At 35.7% G+C, this 12,168-nt stretch overlaps 5 protein-coding genes across 5 annotated transcripts; all 5 read left to right on the top strand.

Moving 5' to 3' along the window:
* Nucleotides 1-268: 268 nt before the first annotated feature.
* LOC105558359 (protein MTO1 homolog, mitochondrial-like) lies at nucleotides 269-2,341 on the top strand. Its single transcript, XM_012005980.1, has one exon. It carries the CDS (start codon nucleotides 269-271, stop codon nucleotides 2,339-2,341), a length of 2,073 nt encoding a protein of 690 aa, XP_011861370.1.
* A 124-nt stretch (nucleotides 2,342-2,465) lies between these two features.
* Nucleotides 2,466-4,283, top strand: LOC105558357 (xaa-Pro aminopeptidase 1-like). Its single transcript, XM_012005979.1, has one exon. The coding sequence runs from the start codon at nucleotides 2,466-2,468 to the stop codon at nucleotides 4,281-4,283; it is 1,818 nt and encodes a 605-aa protein (XP_011861369.1).
* A 2,853-nt stretch (nucleotides 4,284-7,136) lies between these two features.
* Nucleotides 7,137-7,922, top strand: LOC105558356 (enoyl-[acyl-carrier-protein] reductase [NADH], chloroplastic-like). The gene has a single exon (XM_012005978.1). The coding sequence runs from the start codon at nucleotides 7,137-7,139 to the stop codon at nucleotides 7,920-7,922; it is 786 nt and encodes a 261-aa protein (XP_011861368.1).
* A 1,587-nt stretch (nucleotides 7,923-9,509) lies between these two features.
* Nucleotides 9,510-10,388, top strand: LOC105558355 (porphobilinogen deaminase, chloroplastic-like). The gene is made up of 2 exons (XM_012005977.1): nucleotides 9,510-10,104; nucleotides 10,234-10,388. Exons 1-2 carry the CDS (start codon nucleotides 9,510-9,512, stop codon nucleotides 10,386-10,388), a joined length of 750 nt encoding a protein of 249 aa, XP_011861367.1.
* Nucleotides 10,389-10,429: 41 nt separating this feature from the next.
* LOC105558354 lies at nucleotides 10,430-11,266 on the top strand. The gene has a single exon (XM_012005976.1). It carries the CDS (start codon nucleotides 10,430-10,432, stop codon nucleotides 11,264-11,266), a length of 837 nt encoding a protein of 278 aa, XP_011861366.1.
* The last annotated feature ends 902 nt before the right edge of the window (nucleotides 11,267-12,168 follow it).

Below are 12,168 nucleotides of genomic sequence, written 5' to 3'. Positions count from 1 at the left end.
TTTTGTCATTGAGCCTGCAGGTCAAAAACAAGTTTTGAGTCATAAATACCCTTATTATCATAATAAGGGGGTTGGCGGAGTTTGTCAAGTAAGTTTTGCATTTAATCCGTTTCTATAACTTGGATACCAGTGCCTGCTACCTGGCTCCCGGTTATAATGTTCGTGTGGTTATGTCACAGCACTGGGTAACAGGAGAGGTATCACTATAAAATTTGACATTAACCGTTGATAATCGGAATATTAGTAGAGTAGAATTACTCAAAAAAGCATGCATAAATATGACGTAGTAGTAGTAGGTGGCGGTCATGCAGGGTGCGAAGCTGCTGCAGCAGCAGCTCGCCTTGGTGCAAACACGCTGCTTATAACTCATAAAATTTCAACTATAGGAGAAATGTCCTGCAATCCAGCAATTGGAGGAGTTGCAAAGGGTGTTGTAGTCAGGGAAGTTGACGCTCTTGATGGAATAATGGGAAGAGCAATCGATCAAGCAAGCATACACTCAGTCATTTTAAATAGCAGCAGAGGTGCAGCAGTATGGGGCCCACGTGCACAGGCAGACCGAAAATTATATAAGCAGGCAATACAGGAAATTATTCTAAATTATAACAATTTGACGGTAAAAGAAGAGTCAGTTGACAATTTTCTTATAGAAAGTAATGGCAATGGAAAACCGTGCATTAAAGATGTAATAATAAGCTCAGGTGAACGTATACCAACAAGTAAAGTCGTTCTAACTACAGGGACTTTTCTGCGGGGTGTGATTCATATAGGAGAGCAAACAACTCCTTCAGGAAGAATGGGAGATAAGTCTGCAGTAGAACTTGCAAATACGTTGAAGAAGTATGATTTTAGATTAGGTAGACTGCGTACCGGAACTCCACCAAGGCTTGATCGTAATACTATAAACTGGTCAATATTGCAAGAACAAGTGGGTGATAACCCACCTGTGCCGTTTTCTTATCTCACAGAAAAAATTAACCAACCTCAGGTATCATGCTTTATTACCCATACTAATGAAAATACGCATAAAATAATTAGAGAAAATCTTCATAGGTCAGCTTCTTCGTATTTGGATGACATTGTTGCACCAAGATACTGCCCATCCATTGAAGTTAAAGTTAATAAATTTGCAGAAAAAAGTAGTCACCAAATATTTTTAGAACCAGAAGGGCTGGATGATGATACTGTATACCCAAACGGAATTTCAAATTCATTGCCTGTTGAAGTGCAAAATGAAATGATAAAGAGTATCAAAGGACTTGAAAACGCAGAAATATTGAGGTCTGGATATGCAGTTGAGTATGACTATATTGATCCACGAGAACTAAGCCATACTCTTGAAACTAAGAAAATTAAAGGTCTATATTTTGCTGGCCAAATTAATGGCACCACTGGATATGAAGAAGCAGCAGGGCAAGGAATTATCGCCGGAATCAATGCAGCACTCTCTGCATCTGGCAAAAAAGAAAACTTTGTTCTTCACCGCACAGATTCGTATATCGGCGTAATGATAGACGATTTAGTCACTAAGGGGATCGCCGAGCCTTATAGATTATTTACCTCACGTGCAGAATATAGGCTAGCTATCAGGTCAGACAATGCGGATAGAAGATTAACACAAAAAGGTTATGATATTTCCCTTGTTTCTCATGAGAGATACTCTGTTTTACAGAATAAACTTAAATCCATTAAGCAGCTTGAAGAGAAGTTAGGGAGTCTGACGATTACTCCTGAGCAGCTTAGGTCTTATGGTATTAAAATATCTTATGATGGGATAAGAAAAACGGCACTAGATTTACTCAGCTATCCAAACATCGACTGGAATAAATTACAAGAAATATGGCAGGAGTTAAGCAGCATCACGCGCTGCAGAACGGATACTGGATCCCCTTCCGTCATCTCAGGACACTCTCATGTCATCCGAGTAGCTGACACTGGGATCCAGCACTGGAATGATAATAAAACGGATGCAGCTGACACTAGAAAAAATGTAAATTCCAGCGTCACGCGCTGGAATGACAAAATGGAGTGCCAGAATGACACCACGATGTGTAGTATAACTAAGAATGAAATATGCGAAGCGGTTGAAATTGAAGCAAAATACAAACCTTACCTAATAAGACAAGAAGCGGATATGAAGTTTTTACGAGAGGAAATTAAAACTCAAATTCCAATTGATTTTAACTATTCACAAGTTAAAGGCCTGTCAAGTGAAGTAATAGAAAAGTTGCAGACGATAAAACCAGCGACGATTGGCATTGCAAAGCAAATACAAGGCATCACTCCTGCAGCAATAGTTAGCATATTGGTGTATTTGAGAAATAGAAAAATTGCTAATTGAAAATTTTGCTTGACAAAAGTAGCTTTGTTAATTACCATAACCTATAGTAGCTGTGTTGCCACAGTTTTCCTAAACAAAGGTTCATTAAAAATTTCAAATGTTTTTCAAGTCTAGAGGTAATATCATGTCAAAAATCAAAGAATTTCGTTCTTTTATGCGTGAAATAAATGTTGACGCATTTATGTTGCATACTAAAGATGAATATTTAAATGAATATTCAGGTGAGTTATTCAAGTTATGTGGCTTCACAGGAACAAATGGGCTACTTATCGTTACAAAAGACAACAAGTGCCCATTTTTTACTGATGGACGCTATATCACACAAGCTCGCAATCAGCTCGATCGGGGCAATTTTCAAGTATATAATATACAAGAAGAGGATCCACGCGAATGGATAAAAGCAAACTTAACATCGACCACCTCACTAGGTTACTATTTGCAATATTTTACCATAGAAGATATAAGAAAGTATGAGAATATCTGTAAATTAATACCCTGTTTAGCTGGAAAAAAAAGTGACTATCGAAAACAAGCAGTGGTTTTACATTCTATTAAATATGCTGGTGAAAGTAGCAAGAATAAATGTAAAAAAGTCGCTAAAAGCATAGATAAAGAAGCTGAAGCAGTGCTTTTAACTGATCCAAATTCAATTTCATGGCTATTAAATTTAAGAAATGAAAATGCCAAATATACTCCATGTATATTTGGCCGTGCTATATTGTATAAAAGCGGTAATGTTGATTTGTTTATTCAAGATAAAGAACATTCAACTATAGAAGCAAATTTAGGCAATCATATAAATATTTTTGATATTAGTGAGCTAGAAAATTCGCTGCACAAGCTAAATTCAATAGTTATAGATCCAAACACAACTCCAATGAGTATTATGAATGCAATAGATCCCTTGCATAACCATTATTTGAGAGAAAAATCAGCTTCGGTGTCATTCCAGCGCGTGACGCTGGAATCCAGAAATAAAAAAGTATGGATTCCAGTGTCAAGCACTGGGATGACAAGAAGTAATGAAAAAGGTCTAGTAGAAAACAAGCAGGTAGCTGAAAGAGAAGATCCTTGTCTAATTTATAAAGCAGTAAAAAACCAAACTGAAATAGCTGGGGCTATAAATGCACACATTAAAGATGGAGTGGCAGTTACAAATTTTCTATATTGGCTTGAAAATAATGTTGGCAATAGAATCACTGAGCTCAAAGCTGAAGAAAGGATTTTAGAACACAGAAAAGAGCAGGATTTGTTTAAGCAACCAAGTTTTCCAACAATTTCCGCATTTAATGAAAATGGTGCAATAATTCACTATCGTGCAAGCAGTAAGACGAATAAGGTAATTCAGAAAAGTGGACTATATTTGATTGATTCTGGTGGCCAATACCTTAATGGCACAACTGATGTGACAAGAACTGTAGTGGTTGGTAATCCGACCAATGAGCAAATAACCCACTATACAATAGTGTTGAAAGCTCACATTGCTATAGCAAGTGTCATCTTTCCTTCTGGCACTACTGGTGGAGAATTGGATATATTGGCACGTACGCATTTATGGAAATTTGGAATGGACTATATGCATGGTACAGGGCATGGAGTAGGAAGTTACCTATCAGTACACGAAGGACCACAAGCAATATCAAAGGGCAATAAAATGAAACTCACGCCAGGAATGATACTTTCTAACGAGCCTGGTTATTACATTCCGGGAGAGTATGGAATAAGAATTGAAAATCTGATGTATGTCGACAGACAAGAAAATAGCTTTTTACATTTCAAACAACTGACCTTCATTCCATATGATAGAAGGCTAATAGATGTGCAAATGCTTACTAAAGATGAAATTGAATGGATAAATAGCTATCATCAATTTGTCTATGAAAACTTAGAAAATAGCGTAAAAGATAAGGAATGGTTAAAGAAGGTATGTGACCATTTGTAAGCAAAGGAGCATTTTTTATTGTTTAAAAAGTATTAATGCAATTGTGATAGGTATTTTGTATTGTTTTTAATTTAAAAACGATATATAATAGAGGATACGTATTTTTAGGTAGGTTATAATTATGATAGACAAAGGGCAAGAAGATGAATTTATGAAGCAGTATATGGATACTTGCAAAGAGCAAATAGAAAAATTAGCCAAGGATCCTGAATTGCTTAATCAGACTTTAAAACCATTTATGCAAATGTCCCAGCAGCTTATGGCTGGCGGTATGTTAGAAGGGGCTATGCCTGGCATGGTACCTGATTTGGGTAGTATGGATGTTAACAAGATGATTGCTCAGATGAAGGAAATGATTGACTACATAAGAGGTAACTATAAGGAACTAATGAAAGAGCATAGCTCGCAGATTCAAGAGCTTGATGAATCCAGTAAAAAGCTAAGAGGCTTAGTTAAAAAATTGATAGAAAAGATTGAAAGTAAATAAACAATATCTAACGCAAGTCTCTTCTGTCATTCTATGCACAGCTGCATAGGTATCTAGTGGCCTCGCCCAGAAAAATTAGAGAGAAAGTTAAGACGTTTTTAGAGTAAAATAAAACGTTTTTTCAAAATATGGCAAATGGAAGCAGCAGAATTCAAATTAGAAGCTGTTAAGCTGGTTAAAGAAACAGAAGTACAAAAATAGCAAAAGGTCTAGGCATAGGTGGCAGTATGTTAAGTAAATGGGTAAGAAAATATGATGGAAAAATGTCAGAAGCATATGCATTTCCAGATAAAGGCTCTTTATGACAAAGAAAGATTTGATCTAAAAAAGGAATTAGCAAGAGATGGGCTTCTAGCAGATATTCAAAAAAAGCATCCAAATGCAGATCCCTAAAATTCATGCTGAATTAAAGGCTTTGGGTAAAAGTTGCAACTTGAAAACAGTGCAAATTATTATGCAGAAAAATGGTATTCAGGCTATATTGAGAAGAAAATTTAAAATTAAGAAACAACAAATGGACAGTAGAGTTGTAGCTCTCAATATATTAGATCAAAACTTTATTGTCGATCAACCAAATGAAATATGGGATTACTTACATAAAAACCAAAGAAGGATGGCTATATTTGGCAGGATCTATATTCACGCATGGTAGTTAATGAGCAGTTCAATAAATAAACAATTGGTATGGCCGTTAATAAGCGCAAACCCGATAAAAATCTGCTGTTACATAGCGATCAAGGGTCACAGTATACCTCTCAAAATTACCAATTTCTATTGAATACAAAAACATCATTTCCAGCATGAGCCATAAGGGCTGTTGTTACGATAACTCTGTTGCAGAAAAGTTCACTCAAAAGGGAGCTGCTTATTGATACTTTTCGCTCAACAAACCAGAACTGCCATATTTGAATACATAGAAATCTTTTATAACAAACAACGTAGGCATTCTACTATTAATTATTGCATTCCTGCACAATTTGATGCATCATTCTCATGACAAAAATGTCTTAACTTTCTCTCTACTTTTTCTGGGTAAGGTCACTCTAAATTACACCCCTTACTGTATTAAATGGAGGTAGAACAGAATAAAAATTACTGCTTGGTTGTAAATCTTCCTTTGAAAGATCTGGGTACAATCCTGGCTGCTTATGTTCATCGTATGGTGGTGCCGAAGGTTCTACTTTATAATTCATCTCATAGTTGCCAGAAAGATCTATTAAATTTTCTTCCACCTCCTGCTCTTTCTCTTGTTGTTTTGGCTTTCCAACTTGTTTTGGCTCCTCTCCATTTTCAGTATTAGTTGCTTTATCCATATGTCTTGGTTCTTCTATAAAATTTTCCATTTCCTTTACAAAACTTTGCTTATAGTGCTCATTTACTAAGCAAGCTATACCTGCTATTACAAATGATATAGCGATGAGTGAGAGTGAAATTGCTGCCACACATATCATAGCTGGTGAGTTCGGAGGTCGTACATAATCTTCCCTATAGATGATGTATTTTGGGGGTGAACATGCAATCATGCCGACAAAGAATATAATACAAGAAATAACAAAGAGATAACCTGACATGTTCATCACCTTTTCTGAAATCATAATCTTTTTGGCTTTACTATTAATACTTTGATATGTTTTCTCAATATCAGTCTTGTTGCCCTCTGCATAAGCTCTTAGTTCTTTTTCCATTATCTCTATAAGAAGGCTTTTGATTTTTTTCTCATATCGCTTGATTTTAAAAGATTCACCTATATTCTTATCCATTATGTGCTGTGCTTCCAACTCTTGATTTATTTTATCTAAAGCATCCTTTGCTTCTTTTGGTAAATTTTTATGAGTAAAATATTTCAATAAAATTGGTAAAGTCGAAGGGTCTTTTTCATAAGTAAAAATTAAAGCACTCAAAGTAACATCGTTAGGTATTATTTCTTTTGGAAGAGTTACTAAAACATTCGGATAGGAAATAGGTTCTGAAAGACCCACTAGGTACTTTTCTTTATTACCATCAACTAACTTAAGAAATTTTTTGTTACTAAATATCTTAGCTAGTGCCTTTGTATCCCAGCCATCAGATCGCTTTATAATATTACTTAACATTGGAACCTCAATAATTATTTAATACACATAGCTTAACACTATTTTAATAATGTGTCAAATTAGTGAAAATATTAATTATATTATTTAATCAATAAAGCTTTATTTTTTTAATAAGGAGCAGTCTAAGATAGACGGCTGCTAGAAACTCTCATCACTGCCCTTTTGTTAACAGTGGTATTAGACTTCAAGTTACTGCAAAAAATGTTTTAAAACATAGTGATATCTTGACTTTGCCTAGTTAATACTCCAAATTATAAAAAAACAGATAGTTCTATGACGACAAATCTATTACAAGACAAAAAGGGATTAATAACTGGAATAATAAATAAGAGATCGATAGCATGCGGTATAGCAAAAGCTCTCTCAGAGCACGGGGCAGAACTTGCAATCACCTACCAGAATGAAATAATAAAAGAAAAACTATCACCAATAGCAGATGAATTAAATGTGGAGCTAATATTACACTGTGATGTTTCAAATGAAAAAATCATAGATAACGCTTTTGAAATAATAGAGAAAAAATGGGGTACTCTTGACTTTTTGGTGCATGCAATAGCATTCTCCGATAAAAATGAGTTAGATGGTAAATATGTCAATACTTCACTGAATAACTTCCTCAATGCAATGCATATATCGTGCTATTCTTTCACTGCTTTAGCACAAAGAGCTGAAAAAATGATGTCAGGTGGTGGTAGTTTGCTTACTTTATCTTATTATGGCGCTGAAAAAGTTATGCCAAATTATAACGTTATGGGTTTATGTAAAGCAGCACTTGAAGCAAGTGTAAAATATATAGCATGTGATCTCGGGCCACAAAATATTAGAGTAAATGCAATTTCCGCTGGTCCAATCAGAACTTTAGCATCTTCTGGAATAAGCGATTTTCACTTCATATCAGAATGGAATAGAAATAATTCTCCGCTTAGACGCAATGTTACAATAGAGGATGTTGGCAAGGCAGCGTTATACTTATTAAGCGACTTAAGTAGTGGCACTACTGGAGAAATTTTGCACGTCGATTCAGGATATAACGTTGTGGGAATGAAGGTGGTTGACTAACAAAGCACTAGTTCCTTCGGGTTCATACACAACTCTATCAGGAGTTTTGTGACTGTGATTGCAGAAAACATCGAACATAAAATTCCTATTGATAAAGTGACAGAAAAGCCTCTAATTGCTCCGCTGCCAATAATGAACATTATTCCTGCAGCAATTAATGTAGTGATATTTGAATCCAGTATTGTTTTTATAGCGTTTTTAAACCCTTCTTCAATAGCACGTTCCACTCTCTTGCCAGATTTGATTTCCTCGCGAATTCGCTCAAATATTAAAACATTTGCATCCACCGCCATACCGACAGTAAGTGCAATACCTGCAATTCCAGGTAAAGTTAGAGTTGCTTCAAGCAGAGTGAGAATTGATAATATAAGAATTACATTAGAAAAAAGCGCAACAGAAGCTAATATACCTAATTTGCCGTAAGTGATAATTATAAATAAAGCCACGGCTATAATAGAGATTGTTGCTGCCATTTCCCCTGCCTTTATTGATTCTTCTCCAAGACTTGGGCCAATGTTTTTTTCTTCAATTATTTTAAGTGGTGCTGGCAGTGCTCCAGATTTTAAAAGTATTGCAAGTTCGCTTGCTTGTTTTTCAGTGAAACTACCGCTAATTTCTCCCTCTCCATTTAAAATTGGCTCACGTATTGTAGGTACTGTTAAGACTGTGTTATCCAGAACAATTGCAAAAGGTTTTCCCATATTTTCTTTAGTGATTTTCGCGAATCTTTTACTCGCCATGCTGTCAAATTTAAAATGCACTGTTGGTTTACCTAAGTGACCAAATCTAACTGATACGTTAACCAGCGAATCGCCACCTATTTCAGTTTTGCGGAATATTGGATAAGAATTACCTAAAGAATCCTTGAGCATGACAGTAGTTTCGTGATCTATATCCTGCACCTTGGCTATGTTAGTGTTTGCCAAATGAAAAGTTAGTTTAGCAGTTTTGCCAAGTAGAGATTTTATCTGCTTGGTGTCTTCTACTCCAGGCACCTGCACTAATATTTTATTCTGTCCTTGTTTTTGAACGCTGACTTCCTTTGTGCCAAGCTTGTCCAAACGGCGCTGGACATTGTTTATTGATTCTGCAGCTACTTCACTAATCAAAGAATTTTTATAATGGGATTTATACGAAATAAGAATTGAAGAATCTTTTCTATTTAGTTCTAAATTTGGATTTATCGCATTAATCAACACAGATGCTTTTTTATAATCATCAATATTATTTAAAGTTACAATTACTTGTTCGCTATTTTGTACGTTAGATTCAATATTTTTTGTTAGCAATGTCTCTTTTATCTCACCTGCTAGCATGCTTAGCTTTTCCTTAAAATAGAAATCTAAGTCTATGTTTAGAAGCAAAGATGCCCCTCCTTTCAGGTCAAGGCCTAAGTTTATTCTTTTTTTCGAAATAAAAAGCTTATTATCAAAGAAATTCGGCAGTGTTATGTATAAAGCAAGTAAACAAATGCATAACACTGAAAAAGATTTGACTATAAGTCTGTTGTACATAAGTTGTAGGTTTAAAATTATAATAATTGATTGTAGACTAATTTTATGTACTGTTTAAGTTAAATTTAGATACATGTTAATCAGAATAGGTACCAGAGGAAGCAGTCTTGCAGTTGCCCAGGCTTTGGAAGCAAAACAAAAGTTGCTGGACTCTTTTCCTAACTTATCTATTGAAATTGTTAAGATAAAAACTTCTGGAGATAAGTATGCAAACGCAAATCTTGCTGAAATAGGAGGTAAAGGATTATTCATTAAAGAAATTGAGGCTGAATTGCTCGAAAATAATATAGATATGGCAGTTCATTCGCTAAAGGATGTGCCTGCGTTTTTCTCAGGGGGTTTAACAATTCCTTGTGTTTTAGAAAGGCTAAGTCCATGCGATGCGTTTATTTCCCATAAACACAATAGCCTTGAGTCTTTGCCACAGCAGGCTACTATTGCCACTTCTTCAATAAGAAGAAAAGTTCAGTTGTTAAATGTTAGACCAGATCTAAATATAATATCGCTACGTGGAAATGTAACAACCAGATTGCAAAATCAAAGTTTTGATGGAATAATTTTAGCTGAAGCTGGACTCATAAGATTAGAAAAGCATCACTTAATTATAGAGGTATTGCCACCAAAAGTTATGTTAAGTGCAGTGGGACAGGGAGCGATTTGTATTCAATGTAGAAGAAATGATGTAAAAATTATCGATCTTTTAGAAAAAATTAATAATAATATGTCTCTTATAAGAGTGAAATCAGAGCGCAGTTTTATGAAGACAGTGAATGGTTCATGTTTTACACCACTTGCAGCTTTGGCTGAATATGTGAGCGGAAATATGCTACATCTTTGTTGTATGTTAGCAAGTGGAAAAAATATATACTTCACTGAGCGCACTTCATTTATAGAAGATGCGGAGAAAATGGGTATGGATGCAGGACTAGAGTTGAAATCAAAATGCTTATAAGCTTACCTAAAGTACGTGGAATCTATCGTTATGACATCTTAATGTCTAAAGCGACGTGGTTAAACGTCGGTGGACGAGCTGATGTGCTATTTAAACCATGTGATATTGAAGATTTAACATACTTGATTAAAAATACTGAACTGCCAGTTAGCGTTATTGGTGCAACATCCAACATAATAGTACGAGATAGTGGCATTCGAGGAATAACAGTAAAATTAGGTAAGGAGTTTGCATATATTAAAAGTAAGGGTAACAACTCTATTGTAGCTGGGGGAGCTGTGCTGCTCAGGAACCTTGCTTACTTTGCAGGAGAGCAACAAATTAGTGGACTCGAGTTTCTAGTTGGAATTCCAGGAACAGTTGGTGGTGGAATAGAAATGAATGCAGGTGCGTATGGTAGTGACATCGCAAGCGTTGTACAATCCATAAAAGCAGTGAATCTAGAGGATGGAAACCTATATAAGTTCTCCAGCGAAGAAATGGGGTATTTTTACCGTGGACATAGCCTAAAAGGAAATTGGATTTTTGTTGAAGCTGAGTTTAAAGGAGTAAACTCAGAGTCTGAGCTTATATTGCAAAGGTTAAAGGAAATTGTTGAGAAAAAAAATAAAAGCCAGCCAATAAGAGGAAAAACTGCTGGGTGCATATTCAAAAATCCAAAAAACTACCGAGCATGGGAGTTAATTGATAAATCTGGCTGCCTAGGATTAAATATTGGTGGAGCTAGAATCTCTAAGAAACATTGTAACTTCTTGCTCAATTACGATAATGCAACTGCATCTGACTTGGAAAACCTTGGCAACAGAGTAAAAGATGCAGTGAAGGATAAATTTAATGTTGAACTTGAGTGGGAAATAAGGGTTTTGGGTGGCTATTAAACAGTTTTTATAGCTTCTGTATATTCTAATCTTTCCTAATGACTCAGCATGATCGTAACCTTTCACACTTAATTAAACAGACTAAATTCTGTAATTTTGGGATGTTGAAAAATTTATCTTACGTTGTTATTCCAGCGCATAACGCTGAAATCCAGATTTATAGAAACGAAAAAACTTGCTTGACAAGTTTCGCCAGCCCCCTTATCATGATAGTAAAGGTATTTAGTTATCTTCATCTGTGCAGATTAAACAGCAAGAAAACAACGTAGTTGGCGTCTTATTATTAATTTTTTGCACTATGTGCACCTTATGTCTTCACAACATTTCTGGGTTTTTACCTATATAAGCTGAAACGCGCTTATAAGTCGTTTAAGACAGTATAGTACGCCAATTTGCAGGATTAGAGAGTGACAACTAGCTAACGCGGGGTTTCTTTTGCCTTTTTTTCTGCTTAGTAAATTTCTTAAATATTTGCAGCATAGGTTAGTTGCAATTAAAAGCAGCTAAATTGCAGTATTTAAGACTTAAAAAACGCCAAATACTGAAAATAGACAATGACCAGGTCTTCTTTTGCCTTTTTTTTCGTTTGGTAAATTTCTTAATGTTTGTAGCTAAACGACAACCGTCATCCCTGTAAAGGTCAAGTATCCCGCTGCGTGTTAGCGGATGAGATACCGCGAATGAATCGCGGTATGACGGTTCGCGGTGGTATGACGGTTAAGCAATTCGTCATCCCGCTACGTGTTAGCAGGATCTCTTGTTAGCGGATGAGATACCGCGAATGAATCGCGGTATGACGTAGGGCTACAGGTGTCATGCCAGTGCTCCTTTTTTTGTCATCCGAGTAGCCCTCTTCTTGTCATCCCAGTGCGTGACACTGGGATCTAATTTTTTATGCAAAA

This window comes from Vollenhovia emeryi, unplaced genomic scaffold (assembly GCF_000949405.1).
Source record: "Vollenhovia emeryi isolate VEMERY1.0 unplaced genomic scaffold, V.emery_V1.0 DF939351.1, whole genome shotgun sequence".
NCBI classification, from domain to species: Eukaryota; Metazoa; Arthropoda; class Insecta; order Hymenoptera; family Formicidae; genus Vollenhovia; species Vollenhovia emeryi.
This window is presented reverse-complemented; position numbering and strand designations above follow the sequence as displayed.

Coding starts and splice junctions, on each gene's coding strand:
- LOC105558355 (XM_012005977.1), top strand. CDS start 9,510: ATGTTAATCAGAATAGGTACCAGAGGAAGCAGTCTTGCAGTTGCCCAG. Junction 10,105..10,233: donor GGGAGCGATTTGTATTCAAT/GTAGAAGAAATG, acceptor CACCACTTGCAG/CTTTGGCTGAATATGTGAGC.
- LOC105558354 (XM_012005976.1), top strand. CDS start 10,430: ATGTCTAAAGCGACGTGGTTAAACGTCGGTGGACGAGCTGATGTGCTA.
- LOC105558356 (XM_012005978.1), top strand. CDS start 7,137: ATGACGACAAATCTATTACAAGACAAAAAGGGATTAATAACTGGAATA.
- LOC105558357 (XM_012005979.1), top strand. CDS start 2,466: ATGTCAAAAATCAAAGAATTTCGTTCTTTTATGCGTGAAATAAATGTT.
- LOC105558359 (XM_012005980.1), top strand. CDS start 269: ATGCATAAATATGACGTAGTAGTAGTAGGTGGCGGTCATGCAGGGTGC.